The 21,672-nt window shown below is 47.3% G+C and overlaps 1 protein-coding gene across 1 annotated transcript in view; it reads left to right on the forward strand.

Moving 5' to 3' along the window:
• The window catches only part of BTBD16 (BTB domain containing 16), a 1,066,677-nt gene that overhangs the window by 430,081 nt on the left and 614,924 nt on the right, over positions 1-21,672 (forward strand). Inside the window, exon 9 of the mRNA XM_069611979.1 lies at positions 17,896-18,010. Within this exon, the coding sequence (XP_069468080.1) occupies positions 17,896-18,010 (115 nt within the window). The remainder of the gene's footprint in view (positions 1-17,895; positions 18,011-21,672) is intronic.

A 21,672-nucleotide genomic window follows, 5' to 3' on the forward strand; every position in this document is an offset into this window, starting at 1 on the left:
ATAGTCAGGAGCTCTTAGGACTGGAGGCCTTTTATTTATTTATTTATTTAAATTTATATAGCGCGCAAGCAGCCCAGGTGCATTGAGGCGCTGTTACTTGCAATAACTTAGTTACATGGTACATATGATAGCGATTGTTGAACATTATGAGTAGTACAGGAAATCATACTGTTACAAATATTGCATTTGGGCGTAAATTACAAACATAGATGATAAGTATTTGTGCTGATGTGTCGGTCTTTATGTGAAGAGGGTAGCCCGAGAGCCCCAAATGGAAAAGCAGATTCAGGCAGACAACTTAGCATTTCCCATTTGGGGCTCTCGGGCTCCCCGCGGGGAGCCCGAGAGCCCCAAATGGGAAATGAGCTGCAGGTAGAAATACTGCGCGGCATGTAAACATAACCGTGTGTGTTTCTGCCTGCTGTGGCTTTCACTATGGGTCTCCGGTGCTCCCCTGGGAGCTGATTTCCCATTTCTCCCCATGGGGAGCCCGAGAGCCCCAAATGGAAAAGCAGATTCAGGCAGACAACGTAGCATTTCCCATTTGGGGCTCTCGGGCTCGCCAAGGGGAGCCCGAGAGCCCCAAATGGGAAATCAGCTGCAGGTAGAAACACTACGCGGCATGTAAACATAACCGTGTGTGTTTCTGCCTGCTGTGGCTTTCACTTTGGGTCTCCGGTGTTCCCCTGGGAGCACCGGAGACCTAAAGTGATAGCCACAGCAGGCAGAAACACACGCGGTTGTGTTGGAAAACGCTGCGGTTTTTCTTTCCAAGTTTCTCAGGCTCCTCCGAGCCGGAGGAGCCTGAGAAACTTGGAAAGAAAAACGCAGCGTTTTCCAACACAATAACGTTGTATTTATGCTTGCGGTCGCTTCAAAAGCGACCGCAAACATAAATACAACGTTTTTAAAGCTGCGGTTTTATTTCTAAGTTTTCCGGGCTCCTCCAGCCCGGAAAACTTAGAAAAAAAAACGCAGCTAGTGCTTATTTTTTGTAAAAAAAATAAATAGCACTTACCGAGATTCAGCTGCAGCTTTCCTGCTCTGGTCTCCGGTCCGCGTCCTCCGAGTCCCGGCACTAATGAAGGGAAAGCCACCCAGCGGTAGACTTTGTTTACTACAGCTAGCTGGCTTTTCCTTCATTAGTGCCGCAAAAGCAAAAGCCAGCACAGGAGGGCCTCCATTTCACAAAATGGCGGCGCCCCTGTGCTTGCTTTTTCGAATTTTGAGCTTGAATAGCTCAAAATTTTACATAGGAAGTTTCAAAACGGAGGATGCTAGTATTTTTTTTATGTGGTCTATCTATTTTTTAAATAAATTTTTTTACTAGAACATCCCTTTACCATGGAAATTAGAAGAATTTGGCTAGGCGAAAAGTTTGACGAATGTTAAGGGAAGGACAAGCCTTCGTAGTGGAGGAAAGTTTCATGCACTTTCTCAATGGCCGAAAAGATTTCTGGACCGCGTTTGCACAGTACCTTGTCAATGAAGAAAGCTGTAGCTGAGGCATTTGTTCCTGGCAGTTCGAGCAGATCTCGCTGTTCCTGAGCTTCAGTTGTTGGGACAAGAAGGAGGACGTTGGGAGGTTCCTGCACTGCCCAGGGATGAGGCTGAAAGGAAGCGCCCCCAATTTCAGCACGATCCTCCCCGCAATGAGAGACAATAAGGGACTCTCCCGTAGTGGGAATAAGACCAAGACAGAGTGCGGGTGAGCGTAAGTGGGAGTTTATCCAAAGAATAGAGCATGCAAAGAACTCTGCAACCTCCGAGAGCGCTCTGTCTGACAATAGCAAAGACAGGCGTATTTCTAATACAAAAAACGTCATCAGAACCTACACACTATAGGGGGCACAAGTTAATTGGGATTGGGTGGCGTCGACTAACTATAGGTGTTGCTGCAGCGTGGTTGGTCTTGGCGTGAGGACGTCACTGGTCAGCCTCGTGGGTTGGGTTGGGCCTGGCAGGCCAGCTTGAGGTCATCCGAGCGGTGTTGGTATGCTGGGGCAGCCTGTGACAAAGATGAATACCTTTCCTGACTCGTTTGCCCTAGGCCATGCACACTGCAGTTATTCAAGAAACGACATCTAAGTTCATCAATAAATCGCTCAGCAGTTTGTCTTATAAAATAAACGCAACACATGAGGAATGCACCTCGTGAGAGGTCCGGTGGTTGTCGGTTGGGGTGAGATTTACCTGTGTCCTATTGACCGGTATTTTAGGTCGAGGGGCTGGGCTCTGGGGCCTGAGCCGAATGATACATGTCTGTCTGCCGCGTTAGAAGTTATTATATAAAGGGGTCTCTGTGTCTTGTCCCAGTGATGGGGGTCATCTTTGCACGGGGTCATGATTCTTGGGGTGGTCTAGGGGGAGGGTTGTGGAATTTACGAGAGGGTGCTGGTAGATCAGTGGATTAAAACGTGGGTTTATTACCGTGCTGTAAATAACACAGGTGGCGGGCTGTGGCCTTGGGTGCGGTACCGGGGCCTCTGACTCTCTGAAGCGGCTCCAGCTTGGTTGGGGGAGGTGAGGGAGCGCGGCACAGGCCTTAGCTTCTTTATCTGGCAGACTTGGTAGGGTGGGAGGGAGAATGGCCTTGCATATATTCACAAAGGTTTTTTCCTCGTGGGTTGCTAACTTTTGAATGCAGAACTTTTATAATGTTCCGCCTTATTTTGATGTTATTTAAACACACATATATATATATCAATTTCGTTACTCATTTCTTTAATACAGTCGGTCCGAGTACCTTTTCGTTACCTAACATTATATTTACTACATGGTGTGATTATTTTATGTACATTAGACGTTACACGAGGTAGTTCTAGGTTATGGCCTACAGAAATCGATGCTCGCTGCTTCAGGTGATTAAGAAAACATATATGAGTTCAGGTTTCTACATAAAATTGTAAGAACACTTATACAGATAAAGGCTATACATTGGGTCGACATCTTTCTCTGTGGTTATAGCAGCACTAGTCCAGACCTGGGGTGGTGTCATGTAACGTTACATCTTTATGGTTTATTCACAGTTTACAGGATCTGTTTAAACAGAGGTAGTTCGTTAATACCAATACTTGAATTATTTTCTACTTTCTTCAGATAGTGATGCTTCAGCTTTTTTCCCGTCACCCCGGCCTCGCGGACCAGGTCATGCGGGGTGCAATATTACATTGTGAACGATAAAATGTTACAGTGTTAGCATCTCGGGTTAGCTCATACCCGACTTTCTCATGGGAACGCGCTCGCAGCGGATCTACCAGGGTTACTGCGGCGGCGGAGATGCGTGAAAGGCCCTCCAAAGGTGGGGGCCTCGTTACAGTGTGCTGAACTCACGCCATGTTTGCTAAACAAGATGGCTTCTAGGCCTAACTGAATTTTGGTATATGCAGGGAACGGATATGTGTGGGCAATGTCGTCGGCGGGTGACCCCTCCTCCACCTGGGCCCGGGTGGCATGAGGGGACGGCCACCGAGTCATGGTCCTCACCTGGGGAGAAGGCTGCAGATGAGGAGGGCCTCGCGGCCAGTCCTCCCCTACATTTCCCCCCTTTCGTTACTAAAGTAACGAATTCTTTAGCTCTTCTAATCTTCTACATTCTTGCTCCTCTATCACTGCGTCATCCCATGCAGGTGTTCCTTTTCTAGGCATCCAGGCTCTGCATACCCCCCTCAAGCTTTCACCTCTTCTAGCATACTCATCTGGGGTACATGTTAAATATATACAGTCGCCAGTTTCTTCCAAGTCTACCCAGACCTCCTCATACCATTCCAGTTCCACATCTCGAGGTTCTTTGATAGTGGTGTGCCATAGTTTATCTACTATGTACTTATCACGGCACATAGGCACTAACTGGTATCTGGGAGTGTTATCTGTTCCTGTCTGTACATGTACTTCTTGTGTCGCCTTAATTGTACCACCAGAGTTGCCCATTGTCACCATCATCATTGCACCGTTAGGGACTGCGTTAGCACAACATCGGAGGCCCACCTGGCACAGGCAGAACACCACGAGGAGGACCACCACAACTGGTATCAAGAACTTCATCGCCATTCCAAGCCATGAGGGAACCCAGGAGAAGATATTGTCGAACCATGAGCTATCTTTAGCCCCACCTTCCAGCTTCATCTTCTCTCCCAGGTTATGTACTGCTTCAATGACGTGGGACAGGGACCCATTTTCTGCGTCTTCAGAAGGTACGAACGTGCAGCACGCACTTCCTATTTTTCGGCAAACACCTCCATCGATTGCTGTTAGTAGGTCCAGAACATACCTGTTCTGCATGGTCATTAGTCGCAGAGCTCGTAGTTCCACCTTTATTATGTTGAACCCTTCTTCAGTGTCATTGGCCAGCTGAATCAGTTCCCACCGTGTGATCTGGAGCCATTTTGCATTTGCTCTTGCTTGAACACTTGAAACTAGTGAGGCAAAAAATGTTTCCACGGAGCTGAACAGGCGATACCTGTCTGGGATCTGTGCCAATAAATCGGATGATGCTTGTGATATGTAGTTTGATGCTCGCTTGTTCCGTGATAGCTCCTCTTCTTTCCCTCCGGAGGACAGGACATAGAGGTGCGCTTCTGCAGTGGGAGATGTCGCATCCTTGTTCATGTTTCCTTGCGTCCTTTTATTTTCGTCGACGTGACTTTCTGGAATCACCATAAGGGCCGAATGCAAAGTGGCCATTGAGCAGCTGCCACTCCATGCCTGGGGAAGGTGCAAGTAAGCCTGATTCCCGCATACCCAGTATGTGTCCATTAGTGCTGCTGTTCCTTTTTTCATGTCTGGGATGGTGAGAGTTTTGTTACAGTTCTTATTCGTTCCCATTGCCACTTTTCCTTCTCCCTTGAAACATAGTTCGTTTTGTATTTCACTTTGTAGCTTGAAGGGTTTCTCCATCGCTGTTACCCATGTTAGTTTAGAGATGTGTTCTTTCCATATTGGTAGGCACGTTTTTTCCATCCACCGCAGCTTGTCTGGTTGGACACCTCTCAGTGCTTCCGCTTTGCACAGTACTTCTTCATCTTTCCATTTGTTTTCAGAAAACAGCGTCCCTTGTATTGCAAAGAAAGGTTCTTTAAGACAGACCACTCCAGACGCTTTTGAATAGCACGTTTTGTTGTCCTGTATCATTTTGAAAGAGACATCGTGTGCTTGAAAGGTGTTCTTTATTCTACACAGTGTGAGATGAAGGAGACATTGGGCATCCACAATGGGCAATTCTCTTGGCAACAACACTTTGGGTGTACCTGATGCATGGGGGATGAGCGAACAGACATAGCAGCTTTCATTGGTTGTCTGTTTAGCTGTTGTACTCATATCTGCATACCATTTATTTGCTTGGTGGGGGTGTCGTGGGTCTTCCATCTTGTCTAATCCTAACCCATAATACTCATCATACCCCCTCCTGCTTGTCTCTCTTCTTCGCCTACTTCTCTCCCCCCTCCTATATCTTTTAGTTTCGATAGGTGAAAGAATAGGCCCCCCTTTCTCATTCCCTCCCCCCTTTTCCAATTCTTCATATAGGAACTTGTGTTCTGTCATCGTAATTACTTTTCCATTTTCCTCAATAAACAACAAATCGCTGTTTTGTATCGGGACGGGAAGGGTAGTGGGGCTGTTATATATTTCAGGTAGGGACATTGTGTCATTTTTCATATTTTTATCTCTTGATTGTGACGGGGCAACAGTGGGTGGTGCAGTGTAGTAACCCCATACAAGGCGTGATCCATCCCAGACCAAAAAATCACCTTCTTTAATATTCATACTTGTAATTGAATTCGTGCCAGGGGCAAGGGTGGTGTTACTCCCTCCTCCCCCCTCGTTCATCTCGGTAGAGATGAACGCTATGACCCAATGTGTCACTAGGCAAAATATTGAGATGAAAAACACAATAACACACATTGATAAACCGCATTCGTATGAATATGTCAATCTATCTGCTAACATTTCTCTAAATCTAACAAATCTATTAGTTGCAGGCTGCCCATTCGATGCCATAGTAAATCCTGTTTAAAACATAAAAGTTCATTAAGTACAAGCATGTAAACATTTTTAACGTTGTGACATTTTTTCGGCAAAGTATGGGAGTGGGTGAGGGAGGGGGTGTGTCCACAGACAAGGTAACTTTACAATCATTGCTATCCGTACATTATTTCATATATAAAGAGGAAAGTCGAGAGAAAAAAAAAACTTCTCCAAAACCAAAAAAACCCCACAAAAACTTTCGAAAGTTGTAAAAAATTATACATATATATATATACACATATTTATTTCAGTACACTTTGTCGTGCGCCAGTCGCGTTCAAAGTTCATCACTTAATGCACACAAAATTCCCATCATTCATTCTGCACAACTTCATTGTCCGCAGTTGCCTGTGCCTCGTCCTGTACCTCACCTTCCACGGCGCTATAAGCTCTGCGTACGTCTGTCAAATGCACCCAGTATCGTAGGCCCTTCACCTTTACTGCTGTGGGTGTGCAAAACACTACCTCATAAGGGCCATGGAAACGTGGTGCATTCCACCTTCGCACAAAACTTCTGACATATATAAGGTCACCAGGCATTAGTTGTAATGGTTTTTCAGGCAGTGTCTCTGTTTCTGTTGTGTTCCCCTCCTCTCTTGTAGAGGGGGGGGCTAGTTGCTTCGCAATTACGCGTGCTGCCCGTGTCAGTTTTTTCAAGTACTCTGTGAACTCCTCTCCCAATATCGCTGCACTTCTGTGTGCATCAGAACGTTCACGGAGAGGCGAATGCGCTGTGTGCATTCTTCTCCCCGTGACGATCTCATGCGGGGACAAATGGTGGTCTTTACTTGGTTGGTTTCGTAACTCAAACAGGGCCAAAGGCAGGCAGTACATCCAGGTCTTTTTAAGGGAAAAACACAGTTTTGACAATCTGCTTTTTAACAGACCGTTCATCTTTTCCACTACGCCATTACTTTGAGGATGATAAATCGAACATAATTTGTGCTTTATTCCCAATAGGGTAGTCACTTCTTTGAATAGTTCATTAACAAAATGCGTGCCGTTGTCTGAGCGAATAACTTCGCAAATCCCCCAGCGCGGGAACACTTCCCGCACTAGGAATTTCGCGGCGCCCTTCGCATCAGGGCGCGCACAGGGGCCTGCCTCCACCCACCTTGAAAATGGACATACAACCACAATCATGTAGCGAGCCCCGTTACATCTTTCTCCCATGTCTACATAATCAATGTGGAGCTCTCTGAATGGGCCAGTTGGTTTTGGTATCGTTCCTCTCAGTGTGCGCAGTGTCATACCTGAGTTGTAAATCTGACATGTCGTGCATTCTAAAGTCAGCCTTGTGATGTGTTCATGGAGGCAAGGTGCAAACCAATCTTCTTGTATGTCCGCCATTATGTGTTGCTTTGCATTATGTGCGGGAAAGTGTAGTTGTTGAAATGCTATTTCTAACAATGTGACTGGCATTACCGCTTTTCCTGAACTTTTTTGTCGCCACAATAAATCAGTCGGCGATTTGCCGCATCCCCTTTTAGTCCACAGCAATTTTTCTTCCGCACTAGCTCCCTCTTGCAGCTCTATTATTTCCTGTGTGGGCATCATGTTGTATCCTGTGGGGACCTCTTGGCTTGCTGTGTGGTGCAACATGTACTCTCCTACTACACCTTTCTGTAAATACGAAGCTTCTTTGGCAGCGGCGTCTGCTGCCGCGTTCCCCAAAGATATAAAATCAGTATTTGTGGTGTGGGCTTGGCATTTTACGATGGCCACTGCCGTGGGGTCTTGCAGGGCCTCAATCAGTTCTTTCAATAATTCTGCATGCTGAACTGGCGTTCCATCTGCTCGTCGAAACCCTCTCCGCCCCCACCGTGCCAACCCGCCGTGTACTGTTGTTGTCATGTATGCTGAGTCGGTATATATTGTCACTGCGCACCCCTTGGCGGCATGCAATGCTTCTATTAGCGCTATTAGTTCTGCTGCTTGGGCTGAATAGTGTGATGGGAGGCGGTGTTGCACTAGTGTCTCGTATTCATCTTCCTCTAATCGTACAACTGCCATACCCACATGTTTCTCTCCTGTCTCCATGTCTATTGATGCTGACCCGTCCACGAAATACACCTCTCCCTCGTTCAGGGCATTCTCAAAAATCACTTGATCCTGACCTTCGTCACCTGTGTACGTAGCGCAGTTGTGATTCTGCATGTCCTCTACGGTGCACACCTCTGTGATGAATGTGGCCGGGTTCACTGTTTTACATCTTACTATGTGGATGTTTGCGCTGGACAGTATTATTTCATATGCTGTGGCGCGCTGTGTCGTCAATGTGCTCTTTGATCGCTCTAATATTGCAAAGAGTGAGTGTTCCACAAACAGTGTCACAGGACAGCCCATCACTATCGTGGCACTTTTCTCAATCGCGAACGCGGCTGCAGCTAGGGATTGCTCGCACGCGAAATGACCTTGCATTACTGCGTCTAGGGTGCCACTATAGTAAGCCAGTGGTTTGTGCCCTAACGATGTCTTTTGTGTCAATACTGCTGTCATCAGTGTTCCTTTGCAGTGTGAAAATAAGAAGAATTCGCGCCCATAATCTGGATTTGCTAGTACTGGAGCGCTTGATATCAGCTCTTTTAGTGAGTTAAATGCTGTGTTCATCTCTTCTGTCCATTCTATGTGTTTGTTTTCCTGCTGTGCCTCTTTTAGTGCCTGTAACAAGGGCCTTGTGTATGCTGCATAATCCAATATCCATGCTCGGCAATAGTTGCACATACCCAGAAATTTCTGCATCTCTTTTACTGTTTTGGGCTCCCCAACTGCTCTAATCGCCTGTGCCCTGTCTGGTATGATCCGCTTGCCATCCTTTGATATCAGCTGTCCCAAGTATAGGACCTCTGTCAGACAGTATTGTAACTTCCCCTTGTCCACCTTGTACCCTTTGTTGGCCAATAATGTCAGGAGTGTTATTGAGTCCTTTCTGCACTCTTCCTCAGTTTGTGCACAAATCAATAAATCATCAACGTACTGAATCACTGTGCTTTCTACAGACAAATTCCCCAGATCTTCATGTAGTACCCTGTTGAATATGCTTGGGCTCTCGCAATATCCTTGTGGTAGTCTGCAGTGTTCGAACCTCCTCCCCCCTAGTGTAAACGCTGTTAAGTACCTGCTCTCTTCTGCTAAGGGAATCGAAAAAAATGCATTTTTTAAGTCAATAACTGTGAAGTGGGATGCCGTTTTCGGAATGTTGCACAGTATTGTCGCCGGGTTCGGAACTAAAGGGAACTCCTTCTGAATTACATCATTGAGTGGGCGTAAATCCTGTATCATCCTCCATGAACCTCCCTTCGCCTTTTTAATCGGGTAAATGCATGTGTTGCATGGGGAGTTTGAGGGCACTATTATTCCTTGTGCTAGCAGTGCATCTAGTGTCTCTCTGATCCCTTCTTCTGCTTCGCGTGACAATGGATATTGTTTTACCCGGGGTAGAATTGCTCCTGGTTTCAGTTTTATTACCACAGGCTGAACCCCATGTAATAACCCCACATCATGGGGGCCATTTGTCCATATGTTAGTGGGTACTAACCCCATGTCGTCATCAAAAAATGCATGTGGTGCTCCTACTACTGCCATTAATTCAACTTGAGTTTTTCTGGCTGTAACTACAATGTCGCACGGCATAGCTAGTTCCATCACTATTTCGCCATCTGTCTCAGTGTCAGAAAATAGCTCCTCGTCCGAGAGCTCCCTCAGTGGGATATTTGCATTTGTACACAGTACTGTCCGCCACTCACATCCTTCCATGTCAACGCCAATCACACATATTCTGTTTGCTGACACGTGTACTGCGTGTAAATCCAACGATAGCACTGACCCGGGAGCAGTGTCGGGGCTTGCTATGGGGCGGAAGAGGAATTCGGCTGGAATCCTCCAATCCATCCTTTTTAGTTCTGGTACTATGAGAGCCAGTGTTCTCATGCCTTCAACAAACATCTCCTCGTTTCTTGGTACCCCTCTGATCTCTTGCATGATTGTGTGGCCGTGTATTACTGCTAATATGCGGAGGGGGCATATGCCTGGCGTCGAACATACGATACCGCTCCCTGTGAATGATATTGTCATATTTAGTTTGCTTAAGAGATCTCTCCCCAGCAAATTAATGGGAGAGTGTTCATAGTACAGTAAGGGTGCTTTCACTGTTTTACCCCCCACTGTCACATCCAATGCCTCTGTGTAAGGAACTTCAATTACAGCCCCAGAGAACCCCTGCGTCTCTAACGTTCTATTAGATAGCGGGAACCGGCCCTCTCTAATGCATGATTTCTCCGCTCCCGAATCCACCATGAATATGAACTGCTTGTCTCCTATCTGCGCTCCTATCAATGGTTCCTCTGATGCATTGTGGGTCGTAGATAGTACTGGACACGCAAGTGCTCTCTGTGGGCTGTCCTATGCGGGGTGTCTCATTGCCCCCCCTTGATCAAAAATGTTCCCCGAAACTACTGACACCCCGCTGTAAGGTGCGGGAGCAGGCGCTCCGTTAGCTACTGTGGCGAAAGTGTTACCTGGCGTGTATTGCATATTGTCATTATTCTGTGGGTGGTTTTGTGTTCTGTACTGATGTCCGTGTAGTTGTGCGTTACTTCTTTGTCCTACATTTTCTGGTTGTTGGTATTGTCCCATAGGGAGGCCGTAGGGGCTCCCTGGGTGGGGGTGACCGTACTGTTCTGTCTCCTGGAACCCGTTGTTTTGTCTGCTCCTGCACTCTCTTGAGTAGTGCCCCCATCTCCCACAATTCCAGCAGCTCCCCTGTGGACCTCTGGGACCCTGCCACCCATTTCCTCCCATTCCTCCATACCCTTGTCCTCCTCTTCGGCCCCTGTACCCACCTCTTCCCCCTCTTGGGGCCCACTCTTGCCACGTTGGACCTCCGTTCTGCTCCTGCTCAGTCCACTGTCGTTGTCCTTGTCCTGCCCAATTTGCTGCTATTCTTCCTTGTATTGCTATTTGCCCCTCCTCTCCTTCGTCTCCCTCCCTCATGAGTGGGAGCCCTGCTACCGCTGCTGCAACCTTCACCAGTTTTGATTGTACCAACTTCGCCTCGTCTGCCAACCTTTTCTGTGCGACTTCCCTCTCTCTCTCTCTGATCCTTTTGCAATGGTGCACTATTATACTTTGGATCTCTGGCCACCCCTTTGCCTCAACGCCCGCTATTTTATCGAGTGCCTTCTGCACCTCTTTTGGGAGCCCTCTCTTAATGATAAAATAAAATAGAGATGTGGATTGGTGCCAGGGCGTGCCCGTTTCCGCTCTCCACATCTCCTGCACCCGGAGAATGTAATCCATAGCATCCTCCCCGTCATTCATTGTACATTGCATTACTGACTGTAAATCGGGGGTATCTGGGAATGTCTCCCGCAGTGCGTCCCACACCCTTGCTCGTACCGTATTAAAGGAAGCCCCATCATGGCGGTCACAGTCCAACGTCACGGCCGGGAAACCAGCCTTAGCCCATACTCTGTCCGCTTGATCTCCTACTGCGGTTACTAGTAGGCTTTTCACATCGCCTACTGCCAACGGTATGCCGGCGGTATGTTTCTCAAATGCATATATCCACTTGCTCGCCCCTCCTGACAGTTGGGGCAATAATTTCATTAAATTAGCCTTATCCATCTGAGCCCATGGTATATAGTTTGGTCTCCCCCCCCCTCTGTGTATCAATGGAAGTTGTAACTTCCCTTTTGCAGTTGCACCCTCCCTTTCCTTAGTCGCTGCTGACTCCAATGACGCCATCTTCCCCACCCTATTTCTTAGTCGTCCCATCCATTCGTCGTCTATAGTCCCTAGCGAACATGCACCGTCCACTTCCTCGCTTTCCCCTCCCACTGCCATACTCAACCTATCACTCTCATCCAACCCTCCTCTGACATCACATAACAAGTCCTCTCTGATCCCTCTCTCTCGTGATACATCACCAATGCTCCCTTCTACTGCTCCTATCTCTATTATTCGTGTCGGCTCTTCTTCAATTCTGAACAGTATTTCCCCCTTTTTCCATCCTTCCTCAATTTGTCTACTTTCGCTTGACGCTCTAGACGTGCGTCCTGATTGTGTAGGGGCGCACGCCGTGCGCTCACATATGTCTTTTATTCTTGAGAGTTCATCCCTTGCCACAGTAAGCCTCGACTCTAAGTCACTCGTTAGCTTTTCTATATCCACCCTCTGTGTGCGTCCCTGGGCGCGCTCTCTGGTGCTTTCGTATGGCGGGGGGGCTGTTGGTCTTTGTGGTGTACCAGTTGTGGGGGGAGGCACATAAGTAGGATCGCTATATCCTGCTGCGGGGGCTGGTTTAGGTAATATCGGGTACAAACTAATCACCTCCGCAGGTTGTTCTGTACTTGGCTGTTCCTTTTCCTCTCTTGGAATCATCAGTGGATTATCTGTGGTGGAAGGTAGATCAATATTTGGTGCCGGAGCTTTGGGTGGGGGTACTTCCTCAAACAATCTCCAGAGGTCTAATATCTCCTTCCTATTTTGCCATTGTTTCCCCTTATACTTGAGGCTAATGCATGCTCGTACCATATCAAGAACGCTTTTATCAAAAGACCCTCCCTCTGGCCAAATCTGGGGCAGACCCTCCCCTTTCAATTCTGTTACCCATTGATCATGATATTTATTTATTCGTTCAGCGTATCCCGGTAAGCTCTTACAAATATGTGACAAGGGAGTTTCGGCCCCCATCCTCTAAATCACTAACACAGCCGTGTCCACCTTCTTTACTTTTAGTTAGGTGTAGGTTTGTGTATGTATACCTTTATGGCACAGACAAGGGCGGACGTCTCAAAAAATTATCACCCAACTTTTATTCACTGCGCAAATTCTTCCTCACTCACCATAGCTCATCCCCTTCCCATTCCCATACACTCTCATATGATTCCGCTTGCAACTGGTCAAGTACTAGTTATGGTCAACACTCTCTAGCACCACCTCGCGGTCAACCGCTCGTCTCCAGCACTCACACGGTGCGCGCACCCTTCACAATGCTTTTCCACTCACACCTCGTCTTTTTTTTTTTTTTTTCCTCCCTTTCCTCCCTGGCCAGCTGTCCCTGTTTTTCTGCTAATGTTACTATGTTCACGTCTGTACGTGCCACTACTTAATCCCCAATCCTACCAATGTGCTCCCTATTTTATAGTTCTTCTACAAGCATATTTACCTTATACCCTTTTCGCTTTCTCCCCCTGCCCCGTGGAATGGAAAAAAGAAATAGAGAGAGTAGCAATCACTAAAAAATATTCCCGGTGTCTCCCTTTGCCAGACACCAATAACTTATTTCTTACTTCTTCATATATTCCCAGTACTAGTTTAGATAGCACTATGCGGCGCCGCCTTCCACCCCCTTTCGGAGCTAGGTTTCCGTCACTTCTACCACTTCACTTATTTCTTACTCCTAATGGCCATATGCAAAGAAAAGATAAAGAAAGTTTTAAGACCCGTCTTTAGTAGACCCCCGTTATTCTTCTCCTCTACCTGTCCCCGTTCTTCTGTGCACAATTTCCCCTCCCTTCCCCTTTACGGTCGCTCGCACTCAGTACTCACGTGCCCGTCTTGAACCGATAGTCTCCGAAACTGGGTCCGTCCAGGCAGTGTCACCGGTAACTCAACGGTCAGCCCCTGGCTCCGGCGAGCGGCACTCAAAGGGGATTTTTTTCCAATCGGGATCCCGTACCCTTTCTCATTGAGTGCGCACTTCTTATTGTGCCGGTCGCCGTTGGCGGGCAGCCACCCGGAGCCGGCTCACCGTGCGTATCCCTTCTCGACCGGAGATTCTCGTGCCACAAGGGGGTCGTTAAAAAGGAGTTAGGAAAAATAATTTGGAGGTATCACGCTATCGGGGTCACCACTGAAAGGAAGCGCCCCCAATTTCAGCACGATCCTCCCCGCAATGAGAGACAATAAGGGACTCTCCCGTAGTGGGAATAAGACCAAGACAGAGTGCGGGTGAGCGTAAGTGGGAGTTTATCCAAAGAATAGAGCATGCAAAGAACTCTGCAACCTCCGAGAGCGCTCTGTCTGACAATAGCAAAGACAGGCGTATTTCTAATACAAAAAACGTCATCAGAACCTACACACTATAGGGGGCACAAGTTAATTGGGATTGGGTGGCGTCGACTAACTATAGGTGTTGCTGCAGCGTGGTTGGTCTTGGCGTGAGGACGTCACTGGTCAGCCTCGTGGGTTGGGTTGGGCCTGGCAGGCCAGCTTGAGGTCATCCGAGCGGTGTTGGTATGCTGGGGCAGCCTGTGACAAAGATGAATACCTTTCCTGACTCGTTTGCCCTAGGCCATGCACACTGCAGTTATTCAAGAAACGACATCTAAGTTCATCAATAAATCGCTCAGCAGTTTGTCTTATAAAATAAACGCAACACATGAGGAATGCACCTCGTGAGAGGTCCGGTGGTTGTCGGTTGGGGTGAGATTTACCTGTGTCCTATTGACCGGTATTTTAGGTCGAGGGGCTGGGCTCTGGGGCCTGAGCCGAATGATACATGTCTGTCTGCCGCGTTAGAAGTTATTATATAAAGGGGTCTCTGTGTCTTGTCCCAGTGATGGGGGTCATCTTTGCACGGGGTCATGATTCTTGGGGTGGTCTAGGGGGAGGGTTGTGGAATTTACGAGAGGGTGCTGGTAGATCAGTGGATTCAAACGTGGGTTTATTACCGTGCTGTAAATAACACAGGTGGCGGGCTGTGGCCTTGGGTGCGGTACCGGGGCCTCTGACTCTCTGAAGCGGCTCCAGCTTGGTTGGGGGAGGTGAGGGAGCGCGGCACAGGCCTTAGCTTCTTTATCTGGCAGACTTGGTAGGGTGGGAGGGAGAATGGCCTTGCATATATTCACAAAGGTTTTTTCCTCGTGGGTTGCTAACTTTTGAATGCAGAACTTTTATAATGTTCCGCCTTATTTTGATGTTATTTAAACACACATATATATATATCAATTTCGTTACTCATTTCTTTAATACAGTCGGTCCGAGTACCTTTTCGTTACCTAACATTATATTTACTACATGGTGTGATTATTTTATGTACATTAGACGTTACACGAGGTAGTTCTAGGTTATGGCCTACAGAAATCGATGCTCGCTGCTTCAGGTGATTAAGAAAACATATATGAGTTCAGGTTTCTACATAAAATTGTAAGAACACTTATACAGATAAAGGCTATACATTGGGTCGACATCTTTCTCTGTGGTTATAGCAGCACTAGTCCAGACCTGGGGTGGTGTCATGTAACGTTACATCTTTATGGTTTATTCACAGTTTACAGGATCTGTTTAAACAGAGGTAGTTCGTTAATACCAATACTTGAATTATTTTCTACTTTCTTCAGATAGTGATGCTTCAGCTTTTTTCCCGTCACCCCGGCCTCGCGGACCAGGTCATGCGGGGTGCAATATTACATTGTGAACGATAAAATGTTACAGTGTTAGCATCTCGGGTTAGCTCATACCCGACTTTCTCATGGGAACGCGCTCGCAGCGGATCTACCAGGGTTACTGCGGCGGCGGAGATGCGTGAAAGGCCCTCCAAAGGTGGGGGCCTCGTTACAGTGTGCTGAACTCACGCCATGTTTGCTAAACAAGATGGCTTCTAGGCCTAACTGAATTTTGGTATATGCAGGGAACGGATATGTGTGGGCAATGTCGTCGGCGGGTGACCCCTCCTCCACCTGGGCCCGGGTGGCATGAGGGGACGGCCACCGAGTCATGGTCCTCACCTGGGGAGAAGGCTGCAGGTGAGGAGGGCCTCGCGGCCAGTCCTCCCCTACAAGGCCAAAAGCTGTAGCAAGACGTTGGTTTAAGGTGTGAGTGCCTTAAAGTCCACAAGCTGGTTTCCTTCCCTCTGGCTATCTGGTTTTCAACAGCACTCTGATGAAAATTCAACCAGATGGGGACGGTGTCCAGGTGGCTTGCAAGTTGGTTGGTTCCCACCAAACTCAAGGGAAGAAGTTAACCTTGAAGGGCTTCTCTGTCGATGGAGTTTCAGGCAATTCGGACCTGCAGCAGGGCTTCACCGGTCGTCCAGGAGTTGCAGCAGTTCTCTTCCTTCAGCTCGTCTTCGGTTCTTTCGTTCCAGTGGTCGACTCTGCTTTCCAAGACCCAGAGACCTACTTTTAAACAGTTTTCCCCATTCATTCCAGCCTGGCTGTCACTCACACAGCAGGGTGGCTGTCCTTGCCGGACAGCCAGACGGCCAATCATGCCATAGTGCATTCAGGTCTCCTAGGAGACTAAGCACAGGGAGTTTCGGGCACCTCCCGCACATGCTGTCCACCCCAGACACCCTGGCGCCAGAGGAGGGCTTCAGCACTGAAGCCTGCCAAAGGCCAATGAAAAAAGGGACCAAACCTGGTTTGGCGCACAGAGACAAACACAAGAATGAGCTATCCTAAAAGAAATGGTGACAAAAGATGACTGGAGTCTGTTTTTACAGATAGGTCTTGGGCGCCATATTGAAAACATCGCTGACCTGATTTTTAGCTACCATTGTTAGAGGTCGGGAAAAATCATGGTAGTTTGATCTAAACCACTGCCACCAGCTATTTAAAGTAGGAAAGGGTAACATTTTACTGTTACATGAGTGTTTTGACTCAGGGGAAGCTAAGCAAACCCCCCAGCACTCCATAGGAAGATAGGGTGTGCTGGGTCAGTAAATTTAAAGAGACTAGTAAAGTCAATTTAACTTTACAGGCTCTGGGAGACGGTAGTCAGTCCCAGAGAACGTATTTAAACCTTGGTAAGTCTGAAAGACATCCCTGTGCCACTGCACTGAAGGTGCTGTGTGACACACAGAAAAATATGATGCCACTGGAGTTGTTTTAAAACTACATAACCAAAGAACACAAAAGTAAAACACACAAAATACATGGTAGAGTGGGAAAAAAGGCTCACATCCTTCCCAGGTAGAAAAAATCAAATCTTAGAAATCCAGCAAATTTGCTGGGGGTCTCAAAAGGTAAGGGAAATTAGCACATATTGATAATTCTCCCTAATAGCTGGGTGTTCCACAGGGTAAGAGAGCAATTTCAAAGCATTTTGAACTATTACCACTGTCAACCACCAGGTGGTGACTAGCAACACTATTTCCATAGATGTGTATCAGTTGGTCTCTATAAACTGATGTGTCTGTCCTCTTTGGGGGGTCAGAAGACACACGACAGCTTTAAGCAGTGATAATGGGCCAACAAGTTTTTAAGTGCCCCACCTCCCACGCATTCCTTTCAGATTTCAGTGAAAGGTCACAAACTCTGCCTTGTGAGTATGGGCTACATTTGTTTGGTGACCAAAATCAGATTATTTCTTGCCTCATTCTAACCCTGAAGCTTTCTCTGGTGCTCCCTTGAGAAAGGAACATACCTTGGCATAGAGAGTAAGAGCTTGAAGAGGGAACGTGTGAAATAACAGAGGAGATTACCTCAGACTAGATGGGAAGAACATGTTTGTCTCAATGCTCTTATTTAGACGGAGGTTGAGTAGGAGGAGGATGTCAGTCAAAAGGTCAAAAGGACTTGAAATGGAGACAACAAGGTGCTATGTAGCTAACTTACATTTGTATCCAATTGTGACACCCCGCCAACCTGAAGCACTTGGTGAAAAGAATCCCTACAATTGATGGCAAGTGATCCATGTTTGTGTATATTGGTTGCACTGCCAGTGAAAAGTTACTGCTTAGCCCCCACAGCAGTGTGGGAATTGTAGAAGGTGTTTTGTATGATTTTCACCTTCCCAGAGTTGCATGCATGGCCTGGAATTGCTGGTTGTCTCTTCTTTCTGGGACTGATTTGTTTTTGAAATTACTACTGTCTGGTTCTTGCTCCAATATGTAACAGTTTCTTTCCTTCTTTTCTCTGGTTGAAGGGTTTTCACTTGCATTGAGGAACCTATACTTTAGCGAGGTCCAGGTGGACCAAGAGAATGTTGTGGGAGTCCTAGCTTCCGCTGCTGTGCTGCAGTTTCAATCCTTGTTCCAGGAGTGAGTATAAATTACCATATCTCTTCTTATGAGTATTTTACATCTGACCGAGCATCCTCTGCTTCTTGTATCCACAGGGTGGCACTTGTCTTCCCATGGCCCCAGGGAATCTGGCTCCGTTGCTTCACATTCATGTGCAACACAGGCCCTTGTTTCCAAGCCTTGCTATTGCCTTACACCCTGTGATACTCTGTGACACCTCCTATGCCCTCTCTTCAGGCTGTACCGTCCCCTGTTACCTGCCATGCTTCCACCTCTCTTATCTGATTACTGATGTGTAAGCTCAGCCTGTCATGCTCTCTTCTGTATGAGATTCTCTGTCCTATCTGTGATGCTCTCTATTGCAGGTGATGTTATCGGATGCATGCAGTGCCACCTGCTGAATGTGATGCGTTCTGATTAGCTTGGAATGCTACATCCTCTATCTACCATGCTTGGCTGATCTAGGTGTTCTCTTCCCAGCCTGTTGTGGTCTCCCTTTAGCCCGAAAATCTTCTTTCTGCGTCCCTTGCCTGGTTATAGCTATGCTATGCAAGCCTTCGATTGATGTTCTTTACTGCTTGTAATCCCCTCTCCTGCCCATAGTACGGTTTTCACTTGGAATTCTCGTACAGCTTCTGAGCTATTTGTTGTAACCTTCCAGTTTGCAATGCTCTCTCTTCCTTCATTTGATTCTTCCTTTTCTTTTGATTTTGAATTTGTATCTGCAAAGCACTCATCTTGTTCTTCCCTCTATTATTGTAAAGGACGCTGTTGCTTCTCGAAGCTATGTCCACGCTCAATAAATTGCCTAATAATAATAATTTAAAAAACACATACAGTCTGAGCTGTATTAAGGCGCTGTATATGACTGATCATTTACCAACCGTGCAGATGTGTGTCAGCAAAAAAAGCTATGATTTCAGTGCTTTGCGGAATGGCAGGTAGTTGTCTATATGCCTGATAGATAGGGGCAGTGAGTTCCAAAGTCAAAGAGCAGCAATTGTGAATCTACAATCGCCTCGATATGTAGATCTGAAAGTAGGGATAACAAGTATATGGAGAGCCTCCAATCGTAGTGTTGGGAATGTTGATTAATTATATTTTGAAGGTCAACTGGTGCCTGTTAGGCAGAAACCTGAAAGGAAGCGCCCCCAATTTCAGCACGATCCTCCCCGCAATGAGAGACAATAAGGGACTCTCCCGTAGTGGGAATAAGGCCAAGACAGAGTGCGGGTGAGCGTAAGTGGGAGTTTATCCAAAGAATAGGGCATGCAAAGAACTCTGCAACCTCCGAGAGCGCTCTGTCTGACAATAGCAAAGACAGGCGTATTTCTAATACAAAAAACGTCATCAGAACCTACACACTATAGGGGGCACAAGTTAATTGGGATTGGGTGGCGTCGACTAACTATAGGTGTTGCTGCAGCGTGGTTGGTCTTGGCGTGAGGACGTCACTGGTCAGCCTCGTGGGTTGGGTTGGGCCTGGCAGGCCAGCTTGAGGTCATCCGAGCGGTGTTGGTATGCTGGGGCAGCCTGTGACAAAGATGAATACCTCTCCTGACTCGTTTGCCCTAGGCCATGCACACTGCAGTTATTCAAGAAACGACATCTAAGTTCATCAATAAATCGCTCGGCAGTTTGTCTTATACAATAAACGCAACGCATGAGGAATGCACCTCTTGAGAGGTCCGGTGATTGTCGGTTAGGGTGAGATTTACCTGTGTCCTATTGACCGGTATTTTAGGTCGAGGGGCTGAGTTTTGGGGCCTGAGCCGACTGGTACATGCCTGTCTGCCGCGTTAGAAGTTATTATATAAATGGGTCTCTGTGTCTTGTCCCAGTGATGGGGGTCGTTCTTGGGGTGGTCTAGGGGGAGGGTTGTGGACTTTACGAGAGGGTGCTGGTAGATCAGTGGATTCAAAACGTGGGTTTATTACCGTGCTGTAAATAACACAGGTGGTGGGCTGTGGCCTTGGGTGCGGTACCGGGGCCTCTGACTCTCTGAAGCGGCTCCAGCTTGGTTGGGGGAGGTGAGGGAGCGCGGCACAGGCCTTAGCTTCCTTATCTGGCAGGCTTGGCAGGGTGGGAGGGAGAATGGCCTTGCATATACTCACAAAGGTTTTTTCCTCGTGCGTTGCTAACTTTTAAATGCAGAACTTTTATAACGTTCCGCCTTATTTTGATGTTATTTAAACACACATATATATTTCCATTTTGTTACACATTTCTTTAATACAGTCGGTCCGAGTACCTTTTCGTTACCTAACATTATATTTACTACATGATGTGATTATTTTATGTACATTAAACGTTACACGAGGTCGTTCTAGGTTATGGCCTACAGAAATTGATGCTCGCTGCTTTAGGTGATTAAGAAAACATATATGAGTAAGTAAAGGCTATACATTTGGTCGACATCTTTCTCTGTGGTTGTAGCAGCACTAGTCCAGACCTAGGGTGGTATCATGTAACGTTACATCTTTATGGTTTATTCACAGTTTACATGATCTGTTTAAACCGAGGTAGTTCGTTAATACCAATACTTGAATTATTTTCTACTTTCTTCAGATAGTGATGCTTCAGCTTTTTTCCCGTCACCCCGGCCTCGCGGACCAGGTCATGCAGGGTGCGATATTACATTGTGGATGAGAATAATGTTACAGTGTTAGCATCTTGGGTTAGCTCATATCCGACTTTCTCATGGGAACGCGCTCGCAGCGGATCTACCAGGGCTACTGCGGCGGCAGAGATGCATGAAAGGTCCTCCAAAGGTGGGGGCCTCGTTACAGTGTGCTGAACTCACGCCATGTTTGCTAAACAAGATGGCTTCTAGGCCTAACTGAATTTGGGTATATGTAGGGAACGGATATGTGTGGGCAATGTCGTCGGCGGGTGACCCCTCCCCCACCTGGGCCCGGGTGGCACGAGGGGACGGCCGCCGAGTCATGGTCCTCACCTGGGGAGAAGGCTGCAGGTGAGGAGGGCCTCGCGGCCAGTCCTCCCCTACATTTCCCCCCTTTCGTTACTAAAGTAACGAATTCTTTAGCTCTTCTAATCTTCTACATTCTTGCTCCTCTATCACTGCGTCATCCCATGCAGGTGTTCCTTTTCTAGGCATCCAGGCTCTGCATACCCCCCTCAAGCTCTCACCTCTTCTAGCATACTCATCTGGGGTACATGTTAAATATATACAGTCACCCGTCTCTTCCAAGTCTACCCAGACCTCCTCATACCATTCCAGTTCCACATCTCGGGGTTCTTTGATAGTGGTGTGCCATAGTTTGTCTACTATGTACTTATCACGGCACATAGGCACTAACTGGTATCTGGGAGTGTTATCCGGTCCTGTCTGTACATGTACTTCTTGTGTCGCCTTAATTGTACCACCAGAGTTGCCCATTGTCACCATCATCATCGCACCGTTAGGGACTGCGTTAGCACAACATCGAAGGCCCACCTGGCACAGGCAGAACACCACGAGGAGGACCACCGCAACCGGTATCAATAATTTCATCGTCATTCCAAGCCAGGAGGGAACCCAGGAGAAGATATTGTCGAACCATGAGCTGTCTTTAGCCCCACCTTCCAGCTTCATTTTCTCTCCCAGGTTATGGACTGCTTCAATGACGTGGGACAGGGACCCATTTTCTGCGTCTTCAGAAGGTACGAACGTGCAGCAC

Source organism: Ambystoma mexicanum, chromosome 8 (assembly GCF_040938575.1).
Source record: "Ambystoma mexicanum isolate Mex_15411 chromosome 8, UKY_AmexF1_1, whole genome shotgun sequence".
Taxonomy (NCBI): Eukaryota; Metazoa; Chordata; class Amphibia; order Caudata; family Ambystomatidae; genus Ambystoma; species Ambystoma mexicanum.